The sequence below is a fragment of the Miniopterus natalensis genome, chromosome 18 (genome assembly GCF_054644295.1).
Source record: "Miniopterus natalensis isolate mMinNat1 chromosome 18, mMinNat1.hap1, whole genome shotgun sequence".
Classification (NCBI taxonomy): Eukaryota; Metazoa; Chordata; class Mammalia; order Chiroptera; family Miniopteridae; genus Miniopterus; species Miniopterus natalensis.
In genome coordinates this window covers 38,829,221-38,854,761 of record NC_142098.1, presented here as the reverse complement: position 1 = coordinate 38,854,761, position 25,541 = coordinate 38,829,221, and the positions used below count along the sequence as shown (strand labels likewise).

Here is a 25,541-nt window from a genome sequence, read left to right as displayed (position 1 = left end):
TCATCCTGGGGGTAGTTTTTTTTTTTTTTCTATTTTAGTTGCTTATGATGCTTTTAGTGGGCTTTATTTTTAAGAGCAGTTTTAGGTTTATAGGAATATTAGTGGACAGTACAGAGAGTTCCTATAGACCTCCTCACCCCACTCCCACTTTCCCATTATTAACATCCTGCATTAATGTGGTGCTTTGTTATAATTGATAAGCCAATATTGACACATAATTATTAATTGAATTGCATAGATATTGAGGGTTCACTTTGTATGGTACATTTTATGGGTTTTGACAAGTGTAAAATGGCATCTGTCCACCATCATACAGAATCGTTTTACTGCCCTAAAAATCAGGGGACTTTTTTTTTTAAGACAGAGGAAGGGAGAGGGAGAGAAACGTCAATCAGCTGCCTACACAGCCCCACCAGGGATCGAGCCTGCAACCCGGGCAGGTGCCCTGACTGGGAATTGAACCAGCAACCATGAGGGGCGAGGGACGACCCCCAACCAAGCCACACCAGCCATGGCTCAGGGGGATTTCTTGAAAGCAAACTTTGAAGTGTATCATGCATAAAAGTGGACACATCGTGCGTGGACAGCTGGGTGAATTTTTACAGGCTGAACACCCTCAGGGATGCAGTTCCCATCTTAAGCTCAGTCCCCAAAACTGAATTCAGGTCCATTCCAGTTCTCCTCACCAAGAGGCAACACTAGCCTGACTTCTGATCCTGGGTTAGTTTTGCCTGTTCTTGAGTTTCCTATCAATGGAATCACGCAGCCTGCGATTCTGTGTCCAGCTCCTTTCGCTCAGCATGTTTGTGACATTCCTCTGTGCCGTTGGGGGGCCTGGAGGCCACCCCTGCTCCTGCTGTGGCTTCCCTTGGGCCAAGGCCCCACCACGCACTAAACTCTTCCGTGGATGAGCATGTGGGTTGTTTCTAGTTTGGGGCTATTATGATTAAATTTGCCCCAAACCTTATTTTGGTAACTTTCTTTTATTTCCATTCTGGAGCCACCGGGAGTGGAATCACTGGGACAGACTAAGGCATGTTCAGCTCTAGAGAATTTAACCAGGGGGTCTCGTGGGACTGCAGGAGGAATAAATGTCGTATGCCCTCATCATTTAGCCCCTGCCTCAACTCAGCAGCAGAGAGAATGTTATAACCCAAGTCAGTTCACATACAGGCTCACTGAGGACAAGTTCTGTCCCAGGATTTCTGGGTCTTAGCCTCTATCTTGTCCCATCAAACTGGGACCACAATGGCCTGATCCTGGTTCCCTCCCTGCCCTCGCCTCCCATCCTCTCCTCTTCCCTCACTCCACTGCAGCCACACCGGCCTCCTTGCTGCCCCTCACACACACCAGGCCCACTCCTACCTCAGGGCCTTTGCATGTGCTCTTTCCTCTGCCTGGACCGCTCTCCCCCAGGGCTCACTCCTTCACTCCATTAATAGCGAGGCCTTTCCTGGCCACTTGATTGCCAGTGTTGCCATTACTTGCTGTAAGAAAGGCGAGATCTCTGTCTGGCTTGTTCGCTGCTGGGTCCAGGCTGCTAGTTTCATTTTTCATTCCCAGGAACACCCTCGAACCCTGCCAACATCCAGATCCCCCTCTTCAAATGCCGCGTCCCCTCCTTCAGCACAGTCCCCCCAACTCCTAGCATGTTCCTCTCCCAGTCACAGCCCCCAATTCCTCCCCAAGACTCCCATCACCCCAAGAGAGACACAAGGATGAGGCCCCAGCACTGGATTTTATTGCCTCCCTGGCAGAGAGGAGGTGTCCTGGGGGCAGAGCCTGTGGGCAAGTGCAGCGCTGAGGCCCACATGGAGTGTTTCCTGTCTGATTCAAGGCTCAGGTTTGGAGCTGTGCGGTCAGTGGAGGCTCGTGGAGGCTGAGCTTGGTGGGGGGGCCGTGGACTGGGCCGAGAGATTCTGCCAGCGAGAAGTGGGTGGCCCCTCACTCTTCAGGTCTGCGGGAGCCCCTGGGGTGGGGTGGCAAGGGCTGAGAGGGGCTGAGGTGTCTCGGGAGAGAACTTGACCAGGTGGGTCCGGAGAGCCCAGGGCAGGGGGACACCATGGGCTGCGTCTGCATCCTGCAGGGCTGAACATGGCGAGGGGGGCCTGGCCGCTGGGGCCCCTCCTCAGGTCATCCCATGGGGCACGAGTCTGTGGTGGGCACCCAGGGGCTCAGAGCTCATCGTGGTGACGTGTCAGGTCCTCGCCGTAATTGGTGGCCTGGCTGCCCACGAACATGTTCCAGTTGCCCAAGATCTCAGCCTTACTCAGACGCCCGTCCTGGGTGGAAGGTCAGAGGTCAGCAAGGACAACTCAGTCCCCTGCATGTGAGACCCTTCTCCGGACCTAAGTATGGCCCTCCAGGTCCCTGTCCCCCTCTCTGGGTTCTTGTCCCCATCTCTGGATCCCTGTCCCCCTCTCTGGGTCTCTGTCCCCCTTTCAGGGTCCTGTTTCCCCCAACCCTTGGTCCCTCTCCCACTCTCTCTGTCCCTTTCTCCATCCAAACAGGGACCCATGCAGCTCCAGGCCCAGCTCCTGGTCACTTGTGCGCACCCGCTGCACCCTCCCCGCGCTGGCCTGCGCACGCCCATCGGCACCTTGTCCGTGTCACTCTCCTGCAGCAGGTGGTTGGCCTCCACGAGCGGCTGGTCCTGGGCCGGCGGCAGCACCCAGTGGCCGACCTCGCCGGCGTCCAGCCGCCCGTCCTTGTTCAGGTCGCGGAAGTCCCGGAACTGCTCCCTCTCCGTCTGCACCCAGGCGGGCTCCTCCTCGCCGGGCTCGGGGGAGTACAGGTCCGCTGGGTCAGGCGACAGGCGGCGACTCAGGAGCAGACCGGGATCCAATCCCAGCCCTGACGTTGCCTAAGGCCCCGGCCACCCCTGCTCTCTCTTTAGCCTGTTTCTTCTTTTTAAATGGAATTAATGACACCTAATTTACAGGTGATCAATATGCGACAAGTGAAATTGACTTGATTGATCAGTTCATTGACCCACTGAACGATCAATCAGTTTGATTGATATCCAAGTGAAATACTACTGTGTGCACTGTGTGGCTCAGAGCCTGGCACATAGTAGGTGCTCCATGTGAAGGAAGGACGGGCAAACGAGTTTCTGGCCAGATGAGAGGAGCTACTATAAAGCTCACCCCACCCTAAGAACCTGGCTGGAGCACTGGCCGGGTGGCTCACTGGTCGGGGCATCACCCCGAGCACATACACCAAAAGGCTGAGGGTCCCATCCTGGGCTGGGGGTGCGGTTGGCAGGCAACCATGATCGACGTTTTTCTCTCCCTCTCTCCCTCTCTCTCTCTCTCTTCCCCCCTTCCTCTCCCTCCACAAATCAATAATAGAACCTCCCTAGATATTGTTGGAGCCTCTCTTTTGTTTTTCTTTTTTTTAAAGAATTGCTTATTGATTTTTAGAGAGAAAGGGAGAAACATCGATGTGGGAACAAAACATTGATCGGCTGCCTTCTGTGCGCCCCTCACCAGGGACTGAGCCCGAAACCCGGGCAGGTGCCCTGACTGGGAATCGAACTGTCAACCTTTTCCTGGAATCAGACCGGCAGCCCTTTCGTGGGCCACAGCCAACCGACTGAGCCACATCGACCAGGGCTCTTTTTTTTTTTTTTAAAGATCTCAATGAACTTATTGTTACATTTTTAGGTGTAATAATAAATCTTTTGTTTCAATTATTTGGAAGTATTTGCAAAACTCCTCGCCCCAGGGGCTGCCTTGGAGAAAGTAGTCCCCAGATGTATTTCCCAGACATTACAACCCGACAAGCCTTTTACACCAGACACGAAGCCTGGTAATTAGCACAGAGCTTCCTCCCTGGAGGCCAGGCGGACTATCTGAGGATGCCATCTAGGACGGAGCAGGCTCTGGGCAGGGAGCACAGAGCTTCCTTTTTTTTCTTTAATGGTCCTAAGTCATCATTTCTTACAGGAAATGGCAAGGGCAGGTGGGAGTTATGTGTGTGTTTTCATTTTGTGGTAAAAAGCACACAACATAAAACTCACCATTAGTGACAGTTAGTGCATTTACGATGTAAGTCAACCTCTATCCAGAACATTCTCATCACCCCTAAAGGACACCCCTTCCCCATTAAGCAGTAGCTCCCTGGCCCACCTCCCTCCAGCCCCGGGCAACCACTAATCTACTTTCTTTTTCAGTGAATTTTCCTATTCTGGGCACTTCATTAAATGGAGTTGTACAATATTGTGGCCTTTCACTTAGCACAAAATTTCCTTTTTACAGCCCAGTAATATTCTATTGCCTGGATCTACCCCTTTTGTTCAGCCATTCATCCACTGGGGGGCATTTGTGTTGACTACGTGTGGCCGTATGTGGGGGTGTTCTATTACCCCCATTTATAGATGAGAAAACTGAGGCTCAGAGAGGGTGGGACTTGTTTATAGTCACTTGGCTGGGAGGTGGCAGGTGGGGACCGGGATGCATAAGGCACCCCCACCTCTCCCATCTCCCCTGGCAGCCCCCCTTCCTGGGTCAGGACCCACAATGTCCCCTCAGTACTCCTCATTCATGCCCTTCCCCACACCATTCAACACAGGGAAATCACATTTCTTTAGTGGATCCTGGGGTTCTGCCCATGTCTCTGCCTCCAGAGCCCCACAGGGACCCCACAGCGTGGGTGTCAGGGCAGAACCCTGGGATCCACCTGCCTGGACTCAAGTCCTGTTCCACCTGACTAGCAGGTGACCTCAGTCAGGTATTTTTCCCTCTGGGCCTCAGCTTCCTAATCTACAGAGTGGGGTAATAATACCCACCCCACAGGGTTGACGTGGGGATTAAATGAATTTACAAGATGTTAACCACAGTCACCACAGACTGTGTCAGCTACTGTTATGATTCAACTGTATGCACGAGTTCTTCCTTGGAAAAAAAAAAAGATGTTTCCCTCTTTCTTCCTCTTCTCTCTAAAATCAATCAATAATTTTTTTTTAATAAATAAAACTTTAAAAAAATATATGTTTTATTGATTTTAGAAAGAGGGAGAGGGAGAAATAGAAACATCGAGGCAAGAGAAACCTCAATTGGCTGCCTCCTGCACGTTCCTTACTGGGGACTGAGCCCGAAACCCGGGCATGTGCCCTCACCAGGAATCAGACCGCAGCCTCCTGGCGCACAGGATGACACCCAACCAACTGAGCCACACTGGCTGGACAATAATTTTTTTTTTAATTTGCTTAAATAAAAATGTCCTGCCTGCAGGTTTGTTCCATAAAAACATTCTATAAAAATGTATTCAAAATTTAATAATTCCATGCTTAATAGCTTTCCCCTTAACTAATTTTTTTGAGGGCAAGGGCAGAGGCAGGGTCACAGGGATATTTGGAGGTGTCACAAAAGCTCCCCAACATCCCAAGTAACAGGAGACACTTACACTTTGCTGTGTAAATGCAGGTGCAAAACAAGTTCTCTGACTTTCCATCCCAAGCAAACATAGCCCCTGAGCCCTGATGTTGTAGAAACTACAGACCCTCCCAGGAAGGGACCTGCTCTGTGCCAGTCTCTGCTGTATTCTCAACCATGAACATGCCCAATAAACGTTTCTTGGTCCTGGCAAACAGTAGGTGCTTGATAATATTTTTTTGGTCTGGCATACAGAAGGTATCCGATAAATGTTTCCTGGGCCTGACCCATAGTAGGTGTTTGATAAAGATTTGCTTGGGGTGGGGGGCGGTGCTGGCACATAGTAGGTGCTTAATAAATGTTTGGTGGATGCATGAACTCAAGCTGTGCCCTTGCTTTTGCTCTCTTATGGCTGATAATGCACTGGGCTGCCACCCGAGCTTGGGAGGGGACAGGTGTCCTCAGGGAGATTCAGGTCCCACTCACCGATATACTCGTCCACTTGGATGTAGCCATCCTTGTTCTTGTCCAGGTCCTCCAGGGTTTCCTGGGGAGAGAGAGGCATTGGGGCTGGCTCCTGAGGGGCGCCGGACCCCTGGGATCCGGGTGTGAGGTTCTCTCAGGGGATCTCACTAGGGGGTGGTTGTAGGGCCACAGGTTGGAGCAGCCTAACAGGGTGTGTGGGGAATCTGGGGGCTGTCTGGGGTGCCATCATAATGCAGGCCTTACCTGCACTTAGTGGCTGAGGCCAGAGAACCCAGCTGTCCCTATGTACAGGTTGGTTCAGAGGAGAGCCATCTTGCATCCCTAACAACTTTCTCACGTCCCTGTCCTCACTCTCCAAGGGCAGAAGCCTCTTTCCCTTTAAAAGACACCAGCTCAGTTGGTGGACCATTTGACACACTTTCAAAACTGCTGCTCTTAGTCTTTTTCCTTCACTTTTTGAGCAAACAGCTTCTGTTCCTCATTTTTGTGTTCAAACTCGCTCCCTGTGAGGCAACACAGGAACCTGAGACTCCGCTATGTCTTCTGGCAAAGTTGAGCTCCAGCATTTTAGGGTTGACAGATACATACAGGATCCTCAATTACATTTGACTTTCAGATGAACAATAAATAATTGTTCAGTATAAGTCTGTCCCACACAATATTTGGAACATACTTAGAGTACAGGATGCTGAGTCACTTCAATTTCAGATAAATAATTTTTTAATAAAAGTATGTCCCAAATATTGTGTGGGATATACTTACACTATAATATTTATTTGTTGGTAACTCTACAACACTTACATGTTGAAATTCCTGTTATTTATTGAAAGTTATTTATCATAATTTTCCTTTAGCTTCTCCTGTATAGCACTGTTTGGGCTAACAGTCATGTTTTGAAATGTGCGCGTGGGGAGGTTATGCTCACTATCCAGGAATGTGAGCGATGACAGAAGAGTTTAGGGTTCAGCAAACTTTTCCCACAAAGGGCCAGGTAGTAAATATTTTTGGCTTTGCCTGCTGTACAGTCTCTGTTGAACTGACTCAACTTCACAGTTGTAGCATATGCAAGCAAATGGGCGTGCCTGTGTCACAATAAAACTTAATTTGCAAAAATATTCTGTGGGCTGGATTCGGCCACAGGTTCTAGTTTGCAGTCCCCTGGTTGAGACCATGGATTCAGCTGTCCAGGTTCAAATCCAGGCTGTGCCACTTCTCATCGGGGTGATCTAGGGCAAGTCGCCTCTTTGTGCCTAGATATCCTTTTCTGTAAAACAAGATGACAGGCCACCACCATAGGGCTGCCATGGACAATTAAATTGAGATAATGCAGGTAAATGTGTTAGAAGGGTGCCTGGCACACAGGACATGTTCTATCAGGGTTTGTTAAATAATCTTAACTTGAGAGAATGAAGAGGTGTTACAACATTATCTGTTCTAAAAGATGGACATTGGGCCTTGCAGGAAGGGAAGTGTAAGGGGTTCAGAAGCCTGGGTTAAGATCTCCTCTCTGATCCCTGCTGACCCAGCCTTTCCTATCTTGTAGCTGTATTGACACCCCCAGGCCAGTTTCACAGAGCTGCCTGTATGAACTCTTCTAGTCCTATAACCACAGTGCAGACAGGGATCACTATCAGTACCATCGTTTCACAGATAAGGAAACTCCAGTCCAGAGAGGTCAAATAACTTGCCTCAGGTCACACCGACAGGAAGCAGCAGGGCTGGGATTTGAACTAAGCCTTCTGGCCTCAGAGCCCTTGACCCTAACAGCCTTGCCATAGACCCTAAAAGTAGCTTTGGAACTGGAGACGCCAGAAAGGGGTTACCTGTGGGGATAAGACTGTGGGTGACAGGGTAGGGACACGGGAGAAAAGAAGATTGTTCACCTTTCTTGCATCTTTTGGGCATTTAACCACATCATTATGTTACCTATTTGAGAAATACATATAATTACATTTTTAAAGTAATTTGTGAAGAGTTAGGCTTGGTGGAAGTGGGCCTAAATCCTTCCACTAATGGTGATGCTGGGGCGTCGGGATAGACTGGAAGATGTCACCCTCCACTGATTGGCATTTGCGGCCTGGGTTTCCTGGGGAAGGTGCCAGGGGACCAGGTGACTGGAACTCCCCAGGTAAGTGCCGGAAGGCTGGCTTCACTCACGGCAACCACAATGTCCCGCATGTGAGGGAACTCCTCCGGGTGCAAGTAGGCTGTCAACTCCTCCCGAGTGGCCATCAAGTCCCCATCCTGGTCAGCCACCCGGAAGCGTCGCTCGTCCCGGGCCAGCATCCTCTTGTAGGTCTCTGCGTCCTCCACGTCGTGAAACTCCTCACCTGGGAAGGAGGGAGTGCAGTGAGATGTGCGTCCACGCAGGTAACACCAGGCAAAGAAAGGCAAAGGGGTCTAACTCCGGGCAGGGCAGGAAGACCTCCACTGAATTATCAGACATCATACATATTCAGCACGTGCATATATGTGCTACCCTGTAGTAAGAGCTTACCATATACTAGCTCTTTACCTCCAGCATGGCATTTAACCCTCACAAAATGCAAGCAGAGTTCTTTTGTTTATTCTCTGCGTGGAGGAGAAACTGACTCCCAGAGAGGAAATAACTCGCCCAAGGTCTTGCATCCAGGGATGATGGACTTTGAGTTAACACTGGCCATTGGGCCCCCAAGTCATGCTCTCATGCAGCAGGTTATATTGCTTCAGGTTGCTGGGCAGAGAGGAGGGGAAGGGCGTTTTCAACAGAGGGAACAGCAGTGGCGGAGTATGGAGGTTTGAAGAATGTGGTGAGTTCAGGGAAATAGCAGATCCATTTGCCCAGGGCAGAAAATGCAGAAAAATGAAGCTAGAGAGGTGGGCTAGGTGGGGCTGAGGAGCTGGGACGCTCTCCTGGGGGTCCAAGGGAGTCAGGGGGAGCTGTGAGCAGCAGAAGGTCAGGTAAGCTCTGGGTGTGGAAAGGCCCCTCTGGGGATATATGAGGGACTGGCTGGGGTGAAGGTACAGGAGGGAGAGAATATGAAGGGCCCAGGGCTAGGAAGTGGGGGCGGGGAGGAGGGAACTCAGGGGGTCAGTGGGGATGGTAAATGGCTTTGGATGAGAGGTCAGAGGTCAGGGGCATGGAAGGTAGATGTCGCTGGTCAAGAATCTGAAGATCCCCTGTCCCAGGGTTATAGAGGTTGTGGATGTCAGAACGAGAAGCCAGATTGGTGGTTTCAGGGTGATGGGGTCTTACAAGTGAGTAAACCCTGGTCAAGGACCAGAGGTCAAAGGTCAGGGATTCCAGCTAATGGGCTAAAGGTTCTCAGGATCAGGAGTGAAAAAGGCCAGGGTCACGGTGTTTGTGAGGGGCAGGGGTGGGGTCCCGCCGCATACCCGGCGCGTAGTAGCCATAGGTGGCGTTGCGCAGCTCCTCCCAACCCACGCGCCCGTCGCCGTCCGTGTCGTACGTGTTCCAGGCCGCGCTCACCGAGTCCTGTATGTGCCGTTGCTGCGTGTGCGCGATCCACGAGCGGAGCTCGGCCAGCGACACCCAGCTGTCCCCATCCCCCGCGCGGTCCATGCGGTCCACTATGCGCCTGGGGGCCGGGCGGGGGCACAGGTCAGTTTCCAGGCCCGCCCACCCGGGGGTCCCCAACTCACCCAGGCTCCGCCCCTCAGGCAGAGCCACGCCCCCACTTGAGGCACACCTCGAAGGGGGGCTAAAGAGTGCGGTCCCAGCGCCTCCCGCAAACGGGGGGGGGGGGGGGGACGGGGGGGGGGACAGGCGCGTCTCCATCCCGAGACCGCGCCCACCGCGGGGCTCCGCCCCTTCAACCCAGAGGCGGCCACGCCCATTCCACACAAGGCGGGCATGCGGCCGGCGCTGCGGTCCCGCACGCAAGGGGGGCGGAGCCTACGCAGTCCAGGGCCACACCCCCGCTCTGGCCCGCCCATCGACCCCGCACGCGCTCCGCGTCCCGCTAGTCCGAGCCGGAGTGGGGGCGGCGGGAGGGGCGTCACACTGCACCCCGTGCCCGCAGGGCTCCTGTCCCAAGTCTGCCTCTAGCAATAAAACACTAAAAAAAAAGACTGCCTCTGAACTACGACTGACGAGGCCACACGAGTCCCGTTAGCTCAGGCCCCGCCCCACGCCCCGCCCCCTCCGTGGCTCTGCGGGGTTTAGGACCCTCACTTCTGACCCGCCTCCCGCTCCGCCTACTCCCTGGACGTGCGGGTCAACCGCAGGCCCCTATCCCTCCAGTCCTGCTCCACGCACCGTCCTCTGCCTTTTTCCACCCGCTGTCAGGCACTGACCTGGGACCATCACTCGCAACCTCACGAGTTCGGCCTCCCCGCTCCCCTCCCGGTGCTCCAGCAGGGCCGGTGCACCGACGACCGCCCCCCCCCGCCCCCGTCGCAGGTCAAATCCCGGTAGGTCCCACCTCACACCCCTGCTCTCAGGTCTCGCCTGTAGACTCCTCGCTCACTTGGCTACACTCCGACACCGCCACGGGTTTGGGTCCTTGCCCAACCGCTAACAGAGCGCTCAAGGAGCCTTATCTGTCACTGTCCCTAAGCCCCTGGATCCAGTCACCAGGGTCGAATCTAAGTCGTCCCTGCTGCCCCCCTCCCAAGCCAGGCAGTTTCTGCTGGGATTGGTCAGGGAGGGCTCTGTCCCCAGGACTCACACACACCCTACCCTGAGCTCTGAGCTGTTGTTAAGAGCGTGGGCTCCACAGCCAGATATTCTGCAGCCTCCTCTTACTGGCTTTGTGACTGTGGACAGGTCACTAAACCTCTCTGTGCCTCAGGTTTCCCCTCTGTAAAATGGGGCTAAATAGCAGAATATGGTTGTGGGAAATTCATGAGTTAGCCTTTGTAAAGCACTTAGAACAGTGCCTGGCATTGCAGTAAGTGCTATGCTAAGTGTGTTAGCCTCTCACCACTTTTCCTCCCTCATCCCTCCTTCACCCAAGCCCATCCATGAACAATCTCCCAGCCAGAGACCTGGCCACCACAGCTATCGCCACCCTGGTCTAGGCACCATCATCTCTTGTCTCCCACTTTGACCACTGCAGTTATTTCCTCACTGGGCTCCCTGCTTCTTGCTCTATCTAGTCTGTTACCCAAATAGCAACTTGAGGGATTCCATTAAAAGCTAAGTCAGCTCACATTCTCCCTCTAAAGCCCTCCCATGGTTCTGACCTCATTCAGAGAAAAGCTTAAATCTTCACTATGGTCCAAAAGGCCCTGCACACCACTTTGCTACCTCTCTGTCGCCACCTCCCTCTCCCTTTGCTCATTGGGTTCCAGCCACAGGGGCCTCACTGGTCCTCAAACACATCAGGCCTGCTCCTGCCTCAGGGCCTTTGCACTTACATTCCCCTCTGCCTGGAAAGCTATCCCCCCCACCCCCACCCCACATAGCCCAAATATAACCTCACTGAGGCCTCCCCTGACCTCCCTGTTTTAAATCACAACCCTGAATCTTCCGGCCCCCATCGCTCTCCTACCCCAGACGGGCTTGGCTTTCCTCTGGGCTGAGTTGGTCGAATTCCTTGGCCACCTCTCGTCCCAGGAAAGCCTCATGGTCGTACTGGAAGTTCCCATGGGCGTCATCGTGAGCAGCCTCGCTCAGGGGAGCCTGGTGGTGCACCCTTTCCTGGCCATGAGGGCCGGCCTCAGGGGAGGGCTTCCCCTGGGCCCCGCGCCTGAGCAGCAAGAGTAGCAGCAGAAGTGATGGTCGCCACATCATCAGTCCCTGAGGAGCGGCGGAAGCTAGGAGTCAGGGGTCACAGGGGAAAGGACAGAGACCCGACAGGAGGGTGGGGGGAGGGGAGACCTAGAACGGGAGAGGGACGGTAGCCGGACGCAAAGTTTTGGGCTCAAGAAGGGTGGAGGTGGGAGGAGAGGGCTGGGTTCTCAGAGGTACAACCAGCTTTGGGGACTGAATGTCCTGAGGGAGTCCCAGAGGGGTCCCAGAGCTGCAAGTGGGGGGGATTCAAGAAGGAGACGTGGCGCACATCCCACGCAAAGTGTGGGGAAGGGTCGTGGCTAAAAGGAGAGAAACCATGCAAGCTCCCGGGAGTAGCTCCAGCCTGGACTCTCATCCTCCACCCGAGAGGGCCTGACCCGTCCTCCCTGGGCGGCCCCCAGCCCCCGCCTCCGTTTACCCGGTTATCCAGCCTCCGCGCGCTCTCACGCTCGGCCCCGCGCGCTCCAGAAAGATGTCCCATTTGGCGGCTCTCCAGCCGGGCCCCGCCTCCCGCGGCGCGGAGGCCCGCCCCCCGGCCAATGCGCTTGGCCGGACCCCACGGGGCGGGGCCGAGGCGAGGCGCGGGCGGGAGACGCCCCTCGCCACGTCCGCAGAGGGAACCCGAGGGGCCGCCTCCCCTCCCCCGCCCCGAGGCCGCGCGGACTACAACTCCCGGCGGGCTTCGGGGCGCGGGGCGCACGGCCTGGCTGCTCTAAAGGCTCATGGGAGGTTTATTTTTATCTTTCCCTTTGTCAGCACAGCTTAAAAAGAAAGAAGGGAACCCAGGGGCCGGAGGAGCCGTCCCTTCCCGACAGAGGGAACAGCCAACTTCCGCTCCACCGAGGGGTCAGGTCAGGCTGCAGCCGAGAACCCCTCAAAATGCGCTAGTGGGGCAGCTCCGCTGGTTTGCGCGCTTTCCCGAAACGCCAAGGCTGTGGGTCAGGGCACAGACCACGAACCAACCAGCGAATGCATATGTAAGTGGAACAGCAAACTGATGTTTTGCTTTGTAAAATCAATTTAAAAAAAAAAAAAGTTCTCAAAATGCCTGGCACAGCCCTGGCCGGTGTGGCTCAGTGGTTGCAGCATCGGCCTGTGCACCTGAGGATCCTGGGTTCGATTCCCAGTCAAGGGCAGGTCCCTGGGTTGCTGGTTCATCCCTGTCCTTTCCCCTTCCCAGGTCAAGGTGTGTGGGGGAGGCAACCAATGGATGTGTCTCTCTCATATCATGTGTTTCTCTCTCTCCTCCCTCCCCGCTCCCTTCCACTCTCTAAAAACCAACAGAAAAGTATTCTCCGGCGAGGATCAACGACAACAAAAAACAAACAAAAGCTTGGCACAATGTAGGCATTCAGTAAATATTTGTGAAATTTATGAAAGAAGAATATATGACTTGGTACATAAAGGGGCAAATTCCACATGGCAACGTGCTAGCCTCAGGAGAGATTTGAAGCCCGGGGCTTACACCATTATCCCCCCCCCCCATTCCCTTACCTCCCCCACTGAAAAAGTTGAAATGATGAGAACACAATGACTTGGGCCAAAACTTATGTTATATGTGGAGGTGGAAAAGAGCCATATATTTTAGGAGGGGGAAATGAGGCAGATCACAGGAGGAAAAATCCAGAGGGAGGACATCAGGCCCAGGACTCCTTCCGGAGGCTCAGAAATACCAGGATTCCAGGAAGTCTCACAGCATGAAAGGGACCTGACTGCATTAGCTGGTGGCAGCCAGGATGGGGAAGACCAGGCAGTTGCTAAGAATGCTTTCATATCCTAGGAGTCAGCATCCTTGGACAGGCAAGGAGTGGGCAGGAGGGACCCTACATCGTCCCCACGGAGAGAGATCCAAGGGGCTGAGGAAAGAGAAAAGGGGAGGTCATCAGAATCTCTGAGATCCTCTGGGTCTCTGCTGCTCACCCGTGGGTGTATGCGTGTGTGAGTGTGTGTCTGTCTCAATCTCTGTGCTACTCTATGGGTTTCTGTCCCCCTCTGAGTCTGTTTCCCCCACCCCAGTTCTCCACCCCCACCTCTCTCTGTGCCTCTGTCTAGATCTCTGCTCCCCTCTTTTCAGGTCTCTGTCCCCCTCTGTCTCTTCCCTCTTCCTGCTGCACACCTGGTAGCCCCCTCCTCCTCCTCCACAGCAGAGCTCCTCCTACAGCCACGGCCGTGAGCAGTAAGAGGCCGATGACGATTCCAATCACTGGCACCAAAGACGTGGCTGATGAATCTGCAGCCAAAGAAATGCTGTCAGATGTTGACTGGACCCTCTGTCCCAGCAGAGCCAGGACAGGGGGCTGGGAGTTCTCAGTCCCTCCCAATTTTAGAGATCCCAACACCAAGTTTTGGGGAGTGGGTGTGGGCAGATGAAAGACCAGCCAGCTGATATGCTGGGTCTGGGCAGAACACCCCCAGGTTGGATGTAAGAACCAGCCACAGCAAGAGTGGTCTCAGTCACACTGGCCAAGGGACCTGCAGCAGCAGGGGGTGGTATTAGAACTCAGAGAGGAGGGTGGGCACAGAGCAGTAGGTCAGATTCAAAGCAGTAAATAAATGGTGGGTCTTGGTGAGGACTGGCAGCAGCAGGACGGAAGGTGGTCAGACTTAGGGAGGACTGTCCATAGTGGTTAACAGGGGGGCCAGACTCAATGAGGCCAGCAGCAGCAGCAGCAAGGAAGGCTAGGGAGGACAAGCGACACAGGACAGAGGGCTGCCAGGCTTTGGAAGAATTGGCAGTAGTGGGGCACGAGGCAGTCAGACACAGGGATGACTGGCGGCAGTGGGGTAGGAGGTGGTCAGACTCAGAAACGCGTAGTAACATCACCCAGTTCCACGATGAGAGGCTGCGGCAGCCCCGCGTGCTGCACCACACAGCGGTAGTGATGCTCGTCGCCACTTTTGACTGTTAGTGTCGACCAGGCGTGGAAGGAGCCGTCGCCATTGGGGCCAAAGTCGCTCTCACCGGAGCCCACGGCTAGCCCATTCCTCAGGAATCGCAGTTGTAACTCCGGGGGGTAGAAGGAGAAGGCACTGCAGGTGAGCACAGAAAAGCCCGGGCTGCCTGGTCGGGCCTTCAGGCGCATGGAAGGTGGCTCTGCAGACAAACAGGCAGACAGGCCTGAGCCCCAGCCCACAAACCCCCAGGGCTAGGCCCAGTGCAGGGCCAGACAGGGACATAGAGAGGCCTCCAATCCTTTGGCTCTACCCAGTAGGCCCTACCATGTGCCCTGCACTGTGCTGCACCTGGAGAATATAACAGTAAAAGGAGCAGGACCTACCCAGGAGAACAGAGACCAGACCTATCCACCAGCGGGGTATCCAGCTCTCATCCATTCCTTCCGATAGCTGACATGTACTGAGCATCTATCATTGACACAGCAGTGAACAAGACAGACAAAAGTGCCCTGGCCAGTATGGCTCGGTTGGTTCAATTCCTGGTTAGGGCACAAACCCAGGTTGTGTGTCGATCCCTGGTTAGGGTGTGTACAGGAAGCAACTGATAGATGTTTCTCTCCCACATTAATGTTTTTCTCTCTCTCTTCCTCTTCCTCCCCCCCCCCTCTCTCTAAAATCAATTTAAAAAAACAAAGAATACAGGATGGTCATTATCAGCACTCTATTCAACATTGTACTGGGGATCCTAGCCAGTGCAACAAGATAAGAAAAAGAAATAAAAGGTATTAAAATTACAAAAGAATATAAAACATATAAAAGATGACATGATCCAAAAGAAGCTATATAAATTTAATAGAAATAAGTGAATTCAGCAAAATTTCTGGATACAAAGGAAATAGAAAAATCAATAGTATTTCACCCTGGCCGGTGCAGCTCAGTGGGTTGAGCATCATCTCGTGCATCAAGAGGTTGCCAGTTCGATTCCGGTTCAGGGCACATGCCCAGGTTGCTGGCTTGATCCCCAGTAGGGGGCATGTAGAAGGCAGACGATTGATGTTTCTCTCTCAGGGGTGTTTCATTCCCTCCCTCACCCTCCCTCTCTCTCTCTAAAAGAAATCAATAAAAACATATTTTAAAAAGCAATAGTATTTCTATAAACTAGCTACAAACAACTAGAAAGTGAAATTATTAGAATTACCATTTACAGAACCATCAAAAAATGTCAGTACTTAGGAATAAATCTATACAAAGAGGTATAAGATCCTACATGGAAAACTGCCAATTATTACACAGAGAAGTTAAAGTACATCTAAACAAGTAAAGGGAAATACTGAATTCATGGATTAGAAGACAATATTGTTAAAAAAAAAAAAAAAAGACAGTATTGTTAAGATGTCAATTCTCCACATTGACCTATAGATACAATTTAATTGTTATAAAAAATCCCTATAGGAATTTTTTTTGGCAGAAATGTATATGGAAATGCAAATGACATAGACTGACCAAAGCAATAAAGCTGGAGACCTTAGCTACTAGATATCAAAACGTTCCAAAAAGCTACATTAATCAAGAGAGTGAGTTATCCAAAATATATTAAGAACTCTAATAAGAAAAAAAGGCAAAAGTTCTAATTTAAAAATGGGCAAAAGCCCTAGCCAGTTTGGCTCAGTGGTTAGAGTGTCAGCCCCTCATACTGAAGGGTCCTGGGTTTGATTCCGGTCAAGGGCACGGGTTCAGACTCGATGAGTCTGCAGGAGGCAACCAATCGATGCGTCTCTCTCACATGGATGTTCCTCTCTCTCTCTCTCTCTTCCACTCTCTGAAAAAAAAAAAAGGGCAAAAGACTCAAACAGCCACTCCCAAAGAGTGGACACCCAACTGGCCAATAATGTGAAAAAGTCCTCAACGTGGCAAGTCATCAAATCATTTATCTGATTAATGAAAAATGAATTCACAATAAGATACTGCTACACACCCACTAGAACTGATAAAATGAAATACAGAATCAACTTCTGGCAAACCTGTGGAGCAACTGGAATACACATACACAGCTGCTGGGAGTATGAAACTGGTTCAACTGCTTTGAGAGAACATGCAGCACACCTACTACAGCTAATCCCACAAGCAGACTATGACTTAACCACTCCACTCATGGGTATTAACTAAAAAAATGAAAATACAGGGTCATCAAAAGGCATGAATAAGAATGCCTGTAGCAGCTTTACTCGCAATAGCCCCAATCTGGAAATAAACCAATCGTTGATAAACTGTGGTATCAAACATGAAATGGAATAGTACTCAATAAAAAAATGAACTACCGATACACTCAACAGAGTCTCATGACACAAGCTGGGGTGAAAGATGCCAGACACAAACAAGCGCATACTCAGAGTTGTATGAAGTTGAAAACCAGGCAACACTATGGCTACAGAAATCAGATTAGTTGTTTCTCTTGGGGGGTATGGAATTGGAGGGGACACAAGGAAATCTCTTGGGGTACTGGAAATGTTCTAGATCTTGATCTGGAAGGCAGGTACATGGGGACATATAAAAATTAATTGAAGTCCTGGCCAGTGTCGGCCTGTGCACCAGAGGGTCTCGGGTTCGATTCTCAGTCAAGGGCACATACCTGGGTTGTAGATTCGATCCCCGGTCCTGGTTGGGGCTCATGAGGGAGGCAACCAATCGATGTGTTTCTCACATTGATGTTTCTCTCTCTCTCTCTCTCTCTCTCTCTCTCTCCCTTTGACTCTCCCTTTGAAAAAGCAATGGAAAAAATACCCTCAGGTGAGGATTTAAAAAAAAAAAAATACTATGATGATTGAATGAACAAAACAGTGGCATGAGAGACAATAATGGCAGTGGGCTGGGGCACACTTTAGCCAGGGTGGCTGGGGATGGCCTTGCTGATGAGTTGATATCCAAGATCAAACCTAAAGCATAGGAAGGGCCCAGCCATGGCAGGATCCCCTGGAAGAGAATCGCAAGCAGAGGGAACAGCAGGTGCAAAGGTACTGAGGAGGGAAAGAATCCGACATGGTGGAGGGCAAGGAGACCACTGGAGCGAAGATGTCCTGAAGTTACAGTGACGGGAAACAGCCAGATCATGTGGGGCCTGTGGACCTCAGTGTAGTCTGGATTTTAGTCTAACGCTAGTGGGAAGCTATTGGAATGGTTTTAAGCAGTGACAGGATGGGAGCTCATTTACACTTTAAAACACCCCTCTGATTGCTGGATAGAGGATAGTCCCTATGTAGGGCCAGGAGGGAAGCTGGGATTGCAAGGTGCAGGGACACTAAGGACCAAGGAGCTCTAATTCCAGCCCTTGAGAATTGCCCGGATGTGGATGTCATTACAGCTCAGAGTGACATGTGCTGTAATGGAGGTCACATGAGACATCATGGGAGCCCCAAAGAGGCAAATGAAAGCCTCGTGGGCCAGAGGAACGTCCCTGGGTGTGATGCCAGTGGAAATGAAAGGAGAATGGCAGAGGTGAAGAAATGGGAGGGTTGGCGTGAGCTCAAGGAACTCCAGCTGATTCCACCTGGCAGAGGGGGGCAGATGGAGACTGTGAGGCTCAGGAGAGGGACAGAGGCCACACCATCCGGGGCCCCAGTGCCAGGCTGTGTGCAGGAGAGGGGCAGGGTCACTTCAGGGGGCAGAAAGACCCTCTGGGACAAGTGGGGGATGGAGGCTGGACGGCCAGGGAGGGGGCAGTGGGGATGGAGAGATCCCAGGGGTCAGATTCCTCTGGCGGCTGCTCACCCTTCCACTCCAGGTTTGTGCGGCCCATCTCCAGGTGGCTCCGCAGGCGCTGGGGGCAGGAGACCAGCAGGAAGTCTGTCTCCTGGTGCGCAGCCTCTGGCTGCTGCATCCACTTCTTGCTGATGGCCAGAGCCTCAGGCCAGTCTCCATCCCAGACGCCCGTCGTGGGGTCGAAACTCATGAACTCCTCGCCATTCAGGGCGAACGTGGCCACGGGCACTGAGGTGTTGTCAAGGCCCAACTCACAGCCCAGCAGTCCCTGCAGGACGTAGGAAACTGGGGGACCCACACACAGGCGATCAGGGCCCAGGGGCAGGGCTGCGCCCCTTGCCCCTCCAGCCCCCCCCCCTCAGGCCCGGGAGCCGGCCCCAGCCCCTCACCCTCTCGCTCCAGGACGGTGAAAGCGTCCAGGAAGAGCTGCTGCTGGCGCTTCATGTCCGCCGTCTCCTTCTCCCAGTACCAGGACGCCTGGTTTTCCCAGACCCACGAGGCGCAGGGGTCGGCCTCCTCCCGCAGGCTGTTGTATTTCAGGTACTGCAGAGGCCCCACCCAGCCCGACACCCAGAAGGCGGGGGTCCCCTGGGCCGGGGAGGACACGGCGGTGAAGCGGTACATGAGGGAGCGATGGCTCTCTGCAGGGAGACGGAGGAGAAGGGGGCAGACGGGGCGGGCACCCCAGAGGAAGGACAGCCTGGACGGAGGGGACAGCTCAGGGATGGAGGGACAGACGGGGGGGCAGGGACCTGGAGACGGGGGCCAGGTGGCTCCCAGACACGCGGGGCCCAGCAGGAGAAAATGGAAAAGTGAACCGCGGCGGAGGACGCCGCGCCTGGCTCCCGGGGAACTTCAGATCTTGCCCGTGCGCCCCTTTCCCCGCGGGGCGCCCCTTTCCCGCCCCGACAGCCCCGCCCGGCGCCCCTCACCTGCGCGCAGGGTCCCGGGCAGGAGGACCAGCAGGAGACAGAGCCCCCAGGGCTGAGGCCGGGGGACCCGCATCCTGAGAGGGAGACCTGGGGCGGGAGGAGGCGCGTGACTGCGCGGGACCCCCGCCTCGCCCCTGGCGCCCCCGGATCCGCGGGGCTCGGCCACCTCGCCGGCGTCTGCTGGTGCGGGCGCGCGGTCCGGGCTCCGGCCAGGACCCAGGCGACAATGCCCTGCGCCTCAGTGCACTTTCACCCCCTAATTTGAACCCTGTTGGTTAATTAATTACAGAGTCTGGATGGCCTGGGATTCGTTCTCAGGGCTCAGCCCGCCTCCGCCTCCGCCCTCGGACCCAGGAGTCCGGCCCCCCAGCCCTCCGCCCTCGGACCCAGGAGTCCGGCCCCCAGACCCTCCGCCCTCGGACCCAGGAGTCCGGCCCCCAGACCCTCCGCCCTCGGACCCAGGAGTCCGGCCCCCAAACCCTCCGCCCTCGGACCCAGGAGTCCGGCCCCCCAGCCCTCCGCCCTCGGACCCAGGAGTCCGGCCCCCAGACCCTCCGCCCTCGGACCCAGGAGTCCGGCCCCCCGGCCCTCCGCCCTCGGACCCAGGAGTCCGGCCCCCAGACCCTCCGCCCTCGGACCCAGGAGTCCGGCCCCCAGACCCTCCGCCCTCGGACCCAGGAGTCCGGCCCCCCGGCCCTCCGCCCTCGGACCCAGGAGTCCGGCCCCCGGCCCTCCGCCCTCGCACCCAGGGGCCCGGCCCCCCGGCCCTCCGCCCTCGGACCCAGGAGTCCGGCCCCCCGGCCCTCCGCCCTCGGACCCAGGAGTCCGGCCCCCAAACCCTCCGCCCTCGGACCCAGGAGTCCGGCCCCCCAGCCCTCCGCCCTCGGACCCAGGAGTCCGGCCCCCAGACCCTCCGCCCTCGCACCCAGGGGCGCGGCCCCCGCCGCCCCCGCACCGGGAGTGCCGACCCCAGCCGGTGCCCCCTCGGCCGGCCCGGCTCTGCTCACTGCGGCCGCGATCCCTTCCCGCCTGCACCGAGCTGGCTCCCGTGACTGGTGACCCCAGTTCCTCTCTCACATCCTGTCTGGATTCTGCTCCCCGACTCCAACTCCGGGAACAGGCAACCCCACCCCCCAGCTGCAGGGCACACCCCAGGCCCTGGGCCCAGACTCTGAGTTTTTGTCTCTGGCTGTCTTGGAACTTTTGTCCTTGTGTGTTTTTTTTGTTTGTTTCTCTTTCCGTTGCTCCCAGTTGTTTTCATTTTGAGGGCGTGAGCCAGACCGAAATTCCATGAGCAAGCTGAGAGCGGGCCCACGCTACTGGCGCCCCAGCCTCGTCCCCGTGGGTCCCTTCTTACCTCATTTACCCCCAGGCCTCCACTAGGTCCCTACCCCGGCTGTCTGCAGACACTTGGTGCAGCATTTCCTCCTCGGAACCCCTCCCCCAAGAGGCCCTTAAAGTGCCCCTGCACTTCGTTTTTGTTTTGTTTTTAAGAACAATATTTTTGTTTTAGAACAATGTTTTATTAGTAAAATAAAAACTTTGTAAAAAGGCATTACAGATCAAAAGCTCTTTTTACATTTATTGATTCAAGGTCCAGTTATTGCATCAAACACTAAATGGGCACGGCACATGCAAATCGAAATGGACACTTAGATTCCACTTCCACCAAATGATTCCATTAATGCAAAAAAAGAGTGGGGCTGGCCCTGGATATCATCTGGTTAGAGTGTCATCCCTATAGCAAAGGTTGCGGGTTTGATCCCTGGTCAGGGCACATCCAAGAATCAACCAATGGCCCAGGCGGGTTTGGCTCAGTGGTTAGAGCATGGGCGCTTGGACTGAAGGGTCTCAGGTTTGATTCCTGCCCAGGGCACCTACCTCAGTTGCAGGTTTGATCCCCAGCCCCTGCCTGGGCACATGCAGGAGGCAACCAATCCATGTGCTTTCCCCCCCTTCCTCCCTTCTACTTTCTCTGAAAAGCAATGGAAAAAATATCCTCGAGTGAAAATAAAATAAATAAATAATGCTTTTGTTGTTGTTGTTAATCCTCACGCAAGGACGTTTTTTCCATTGATTTTTAGAGAGAGTGGAAGGGAGGGAGGGAGGGGGAGAAAGAAAGAAAGAGAGAGAGAAACATTGATGTGAGAGAGACACATCGATTGGTTGCCTCCCACACTTGCCCCACCTGGGGCTGGGGATCAAACCTGTAACCCAGGTACATGCCCCTGACCGGGATCGAAACCAAGACCCTCAGGTGCAAGAGCTGACACTCCAACCACAGAGACACCCGGGCCGGGGCTGGTTTGGTTGTTTTGTTTCATTTTTCCTCCCACTGTTATCAATTCTTTGGGGTAATATACCCAGGAATGGAATTGCTAGGTCATATGACATATTAGCCAAGGTTCTCTATAGAAAGAGACGTACTTCAAGGAATTGGCTCACATGACTGTGGCAGTTTGCTGAGTCTAAAATCTGATAGGGGTGGTGGGTCGGCTGGGGACACTGGAAAGAGTGGCTGCCGACAAGCCCAAAGGCAGAACCAGGAAGAGCTGATTTGGAGATGAGTCCAAAGGTGTCTGCGGGCCTGGCTGGGAAGCTCAGCTGCTCAGAGCATTGTCTGGACACACCAAGGTTTGGGGTTTGGTCCCCGGTCAGGGCACATACAAGAAGCAACCAATGATGCATCAACAAGTGGAGCCACAGATCGATGTCTCTCTCTCTGTCTCTCTCTCCTTTCCTCTCTCTCTCTAGAATCAATACACAAAACAAAAATTCTTTTAAGGGTGGGGACCCTTGCCACTGTGACTCCCTCACACCAAAGCATCTGGGATTCCATTCTTGGTCAAGGGCATGGACTGGTGCTGCAGGGATTCAGGGTGCGTGGGGAGGCAACCAATCTATTTGTCTCTCTTATGTGGATGTTTCGCTCTTTCCCCATTTCTCCCTCCCTTCCACTCTCTCTCAAAATCAGTGGAGCCTGGCTTGTGTGGCTCAGTGGTCGAGTGTCTACCCATGAACCAGGACCTTATGGTTCAATTCTCAGTCAGGGCACACGCTGGGGCTGGGGGCTGGATCCCCAGTGGGGGGCGTTCAGGAGGCAGCCGATCAATGACTCTCATCATTGATGTTTCTCTCTCCCTCTCCCTTCCTCTCTCTGAAATCAATAAAAAATAAAAAAAAAAATGGAAAAAATATCCTTGGGTGAGGATTAACAACCAAAAAAAAAAAAAAAAGGGTGGGGGAACAACGCTGGAAACCTGCCCAGAAACTGAACTGGCAGAGATGTTAACGAACTGGAAAGTCAGCCATCAGCAAAAGGCGCTTCTCATTGGTCTAAACATGCTCAAACCAGGGCACCAACCCCCGGCCAGCTTATCATTTCTTCAAGGAAGCAAACACTGCAAAGAATTCATAGAGTGGCATTCGCACCAGTGTCTCTGCAAAGTGATGAAGAATTTATTCGAAATAGCGTACGTGACGGGCTGACACCAACCTGGCCGGCGGCCACGAGCCGCCGCTTCGCGCCGGGAGTGCGGATCGGCCTCGCGCGGCAGCCTCGCGCCCTCCCCGGGCCGGCTGCTCGACGGCGACCGAGCGGAGCGCGGCCGCAGGCCTCTGCGTCCTCAACACCTCCTGACACGAGCTCAGGAGCACACGGTCCCCTCTCCGCCACCACGCCCTTTTGCATAAGGACTTGAGCATTCTGGGCTTTGGGGTCTGCAGGGGCCCTGGAGCCAGTCCCCAGGGACGCCGAGCACACCCGCCACCGCGGTCGCGCCCGCAGCTCCTCCGGGCCCCGCGCTCCTGCTGCGGTGCTTCCGTTCATTTGTTCTATTGTAAAATGCGCAGAACGTAAGATTTACCATTTAATGGAACTTCTTGTGCATGTGGTGCCCCTGATTCTCTCATGTATGTGGGGTTCCCATTCATATGTATGTATTAAATTTGGTTATTTTCTCTTAATAAAAAATAAATAAGACTTCCCATGTAATGAAATTTACTGCGTTCACAACGTGACCATCACCACTGTCTGGCTCCAGAACTTTTTCATCACCCCCAAAAGGACACCTACACATCAAGCAGCCCCCTCCTCCCCCAAGTCCCCTGCAATCTGCTTTTATGGGTTTGCCTCGACTGGGTATATCATATAAATGGGAACCTACAATATTGTAGCCTTTTGTGTTTGGCTTTTTTCACTCAGCATGTTTTCGAGGTTCATCCATGTAGTCGCTCCTTTATATGGCTGAATAATAATATTCCATCATATGGATCTATCACCTTTTGTTTATCCATTCATTCATTGATGGACGTTTGGGCTGTTTCCACTTTTTGGCTCTTACAGATAATGCTGCTATGAACATATATGTACAATTTTTTGTTGTTAATTTTCACCCAAGGATATTTTTTCCATTTTTAGAGAGACTGGAAGGGAAGGAGGGAATGGGAGAGAGAGAAACATCGATGTGACAGAGACACATCGATTGGTTGCCTCCCACACTCGCCCCACCTGGGGCTGGGGATCAAACCTGTAACCCAGGTACATGCCCTTGACCGGGATCGAAACCAAGACCCTCAGGTGCAAGAGCTGACACTCCAACCACAGAGACACCCGGGCCGGGGCTGGTTTGGTTGTTTTGTTTCATTTTTCCTCCCACTGTAATCAATTCTTTGGGGTAATATACCCAGGAATGGAATTGCTAGGTCATATGACATATTAGCCAAGGTTCTCTATAGAAAGAGACGTACTTCAAGGAATTGGCTCACATGACTGTGGCAGTTTGCTGAGTCTAAAATCTGATAGGGGTGGTGAGTCGGCTGGGGACACTGGAAAGAGTGGCTGCCGACAAGCCCAAAGGCAGAACCAGGAAGAGCTGATTTGGAGATGAGTCCAAAGGTGTCTGCGGGCCTGGCTGGGAAGCTCAGCTGCTCAGAGCATTGTCTGGACACACCAAGGTTTGGGGTTTGGTCCCCGGTCAGGGCACATACAAGAAGCAACCAATGATGCATCAACAAGTGGAGCCACAGATCGATGTCTCTCTCTCTGAAATCAATAAAAAACAATCAAACAAAAAGATGGTCTCAGTTTCCCTTGGCTGTCCCAGCACCCCACTACCCAACCCTGGAGTCCCACTGCTCCCCTCACAGCTCTGCTGTGATAACTGGCTTTAACTACAGTGCCCCTGGGTCCTGCAGGACCATCGCCAGAGGACTCCACCCTGCCCCTGGGTCTCTGAAAATTTCAGGCCCCACCTTCATGCTCCTTGGGTCCCCAACAGTATCCTGAAACCCAGCAATAAAGTCTTTAAAAGCCTCCACTAATGTCCCTGGACTAATTGGTTCCCCCATCCCTAGGATCCTTCTGAATGAGTTCTGAGTCCTCACAGAACCAGCGACTGCCACCAAAGGGCCCTCAGCCCCAGGGCCCTCCCCTTACCACCTTCAGTTTCTGTTGTGAAACTGAGCAGGCTCCCCAAACCAACCCCGGGGTTCTCTCTATTATTGAACCTTCCCACAAATGATGGATGGACAGACACAGAGACAGGTACCTAGGCAGACAGATAAATAAATACACAGATAGATAAGTAATCAGTCAGTCAGTCAGACAGACAGAAAAATAGATAGGAAAATAAAAACAATTTGACAGAGCCTCCAGGACCTGCTAAAACACCCCTAGCTGGCAGGAAACTGCCCGCTCTCCGGGACTCTGCTATCTTGCCCTCCCATGCCTTCCTCCAGCTAGAATGCTTTCCCTCATTCCAAGGTCCCCACCCTAAGGGACCTGAGACCCCACTGAAAAAGGGTCCTGAGGTTACAACAATCTCTAGGATTCTGCTCAGTTGCCTAGGACCCTAAAACAATCCCAGGAGACCCCCAAGGGGAGGACAACTGCTTGGATTCCTGCCCCCATACACCCAGGACCTCAGTGCATGGTCCTGGGCCTTCCCAGTGGCCCAGGTCATGCTCTAACACTCACATCTTGCTCAATTGTCTGAGTCCTGCTTTCCCCATGTCTGGGTATCTCCTCTAGGTGTCTTCAGTCCTGATACAATGTCCCACCAGCTGTCACTTCGACACCTGTCAGCAACCTACTCTAACACTCACTGGGTCCTCTGAAAAACCCTTTGGTTCCTGATAAAATGTCCCCAGGATGCTGAGCACTCAGAAGGTCCCCTGGGTCCTGCTAAAATGGGTGCAGCCTTCTCTCATGTAGCCTTGAGGGTACTCAAAGGCCTCAGGGTGGCCTCTCTAAGCCCTCCGGGCCCTGCCAGGACCCTAGTAGATGCCTCTTAGCGCTCCCATGAAGGGAGGGAGGGAGAGATGGATTTGTTGTTCCACTTATTGATGCATTCATTGATC

At 53.5% G+C, this 25,541-nt stretch overlaps 2 protein-coding genes across 2 annotated transcripts; both read right to left on the bottom strand.

Annotated features, from left to right (window-relative positions):
• Positions 1-1,683: 1,683 nt before the first annotated feature.
• On the bottom strand, positions 1,684-12,079 carry RCN3 (reticulocalbin 3). The gene is made up of 7 exons (XM_087826833.1): positions 12,017-12,079; positions 11,357-11,604; positions 9,237-9,439; positions 8,019-8,191; positions 5,862-5,922; positions 2,600-2,799; positions 1,684-2,282 (listed from the first exon to the last, which is right to left on the bottom strand). The coding sequence occupies exons 1-7, from the start codon at positions 12,077-12,079 to the stop codon at positions 2,175-2,177; spliced, it is 1,056 nt and encodes a 351-aa protein (XP_087682959.1). The 3' UTR covers positions 1,684-2,174.
• Positions 12,080-13,133: 1,054 nt separating this feature from the next.
• On the bottom strand, positions 13,134-20,584 carry FCGRT (Fc gamma receptor and transporter). The gene is made up of 7 exons (XM_016206053.2): positions 20,539-20,584; positions 19,182-19,268; positions 18,639-18,890; positions 18,259-18,534; positions 14,423-14,692; positions 13,715-13,828; positions 13,134-13,454 (listed from the first exon to the last, which is right to left on the bottom strand). Exons 2-7 carry the CDS (start codon positions 19,252-19,254, stop codon positions 13,375-13,377), a joined length of 1,065 nt encoding a protein of 354 aa, XP_016061539.2. The 5' UTR covers positions 19,255-19,268; positions 20,539-20,584; the 3' UTR covers positions 13,134-13,374.
• Between the last annotated feature and the right edge of the window lie 4,957 nt (positions 20,585-25,541).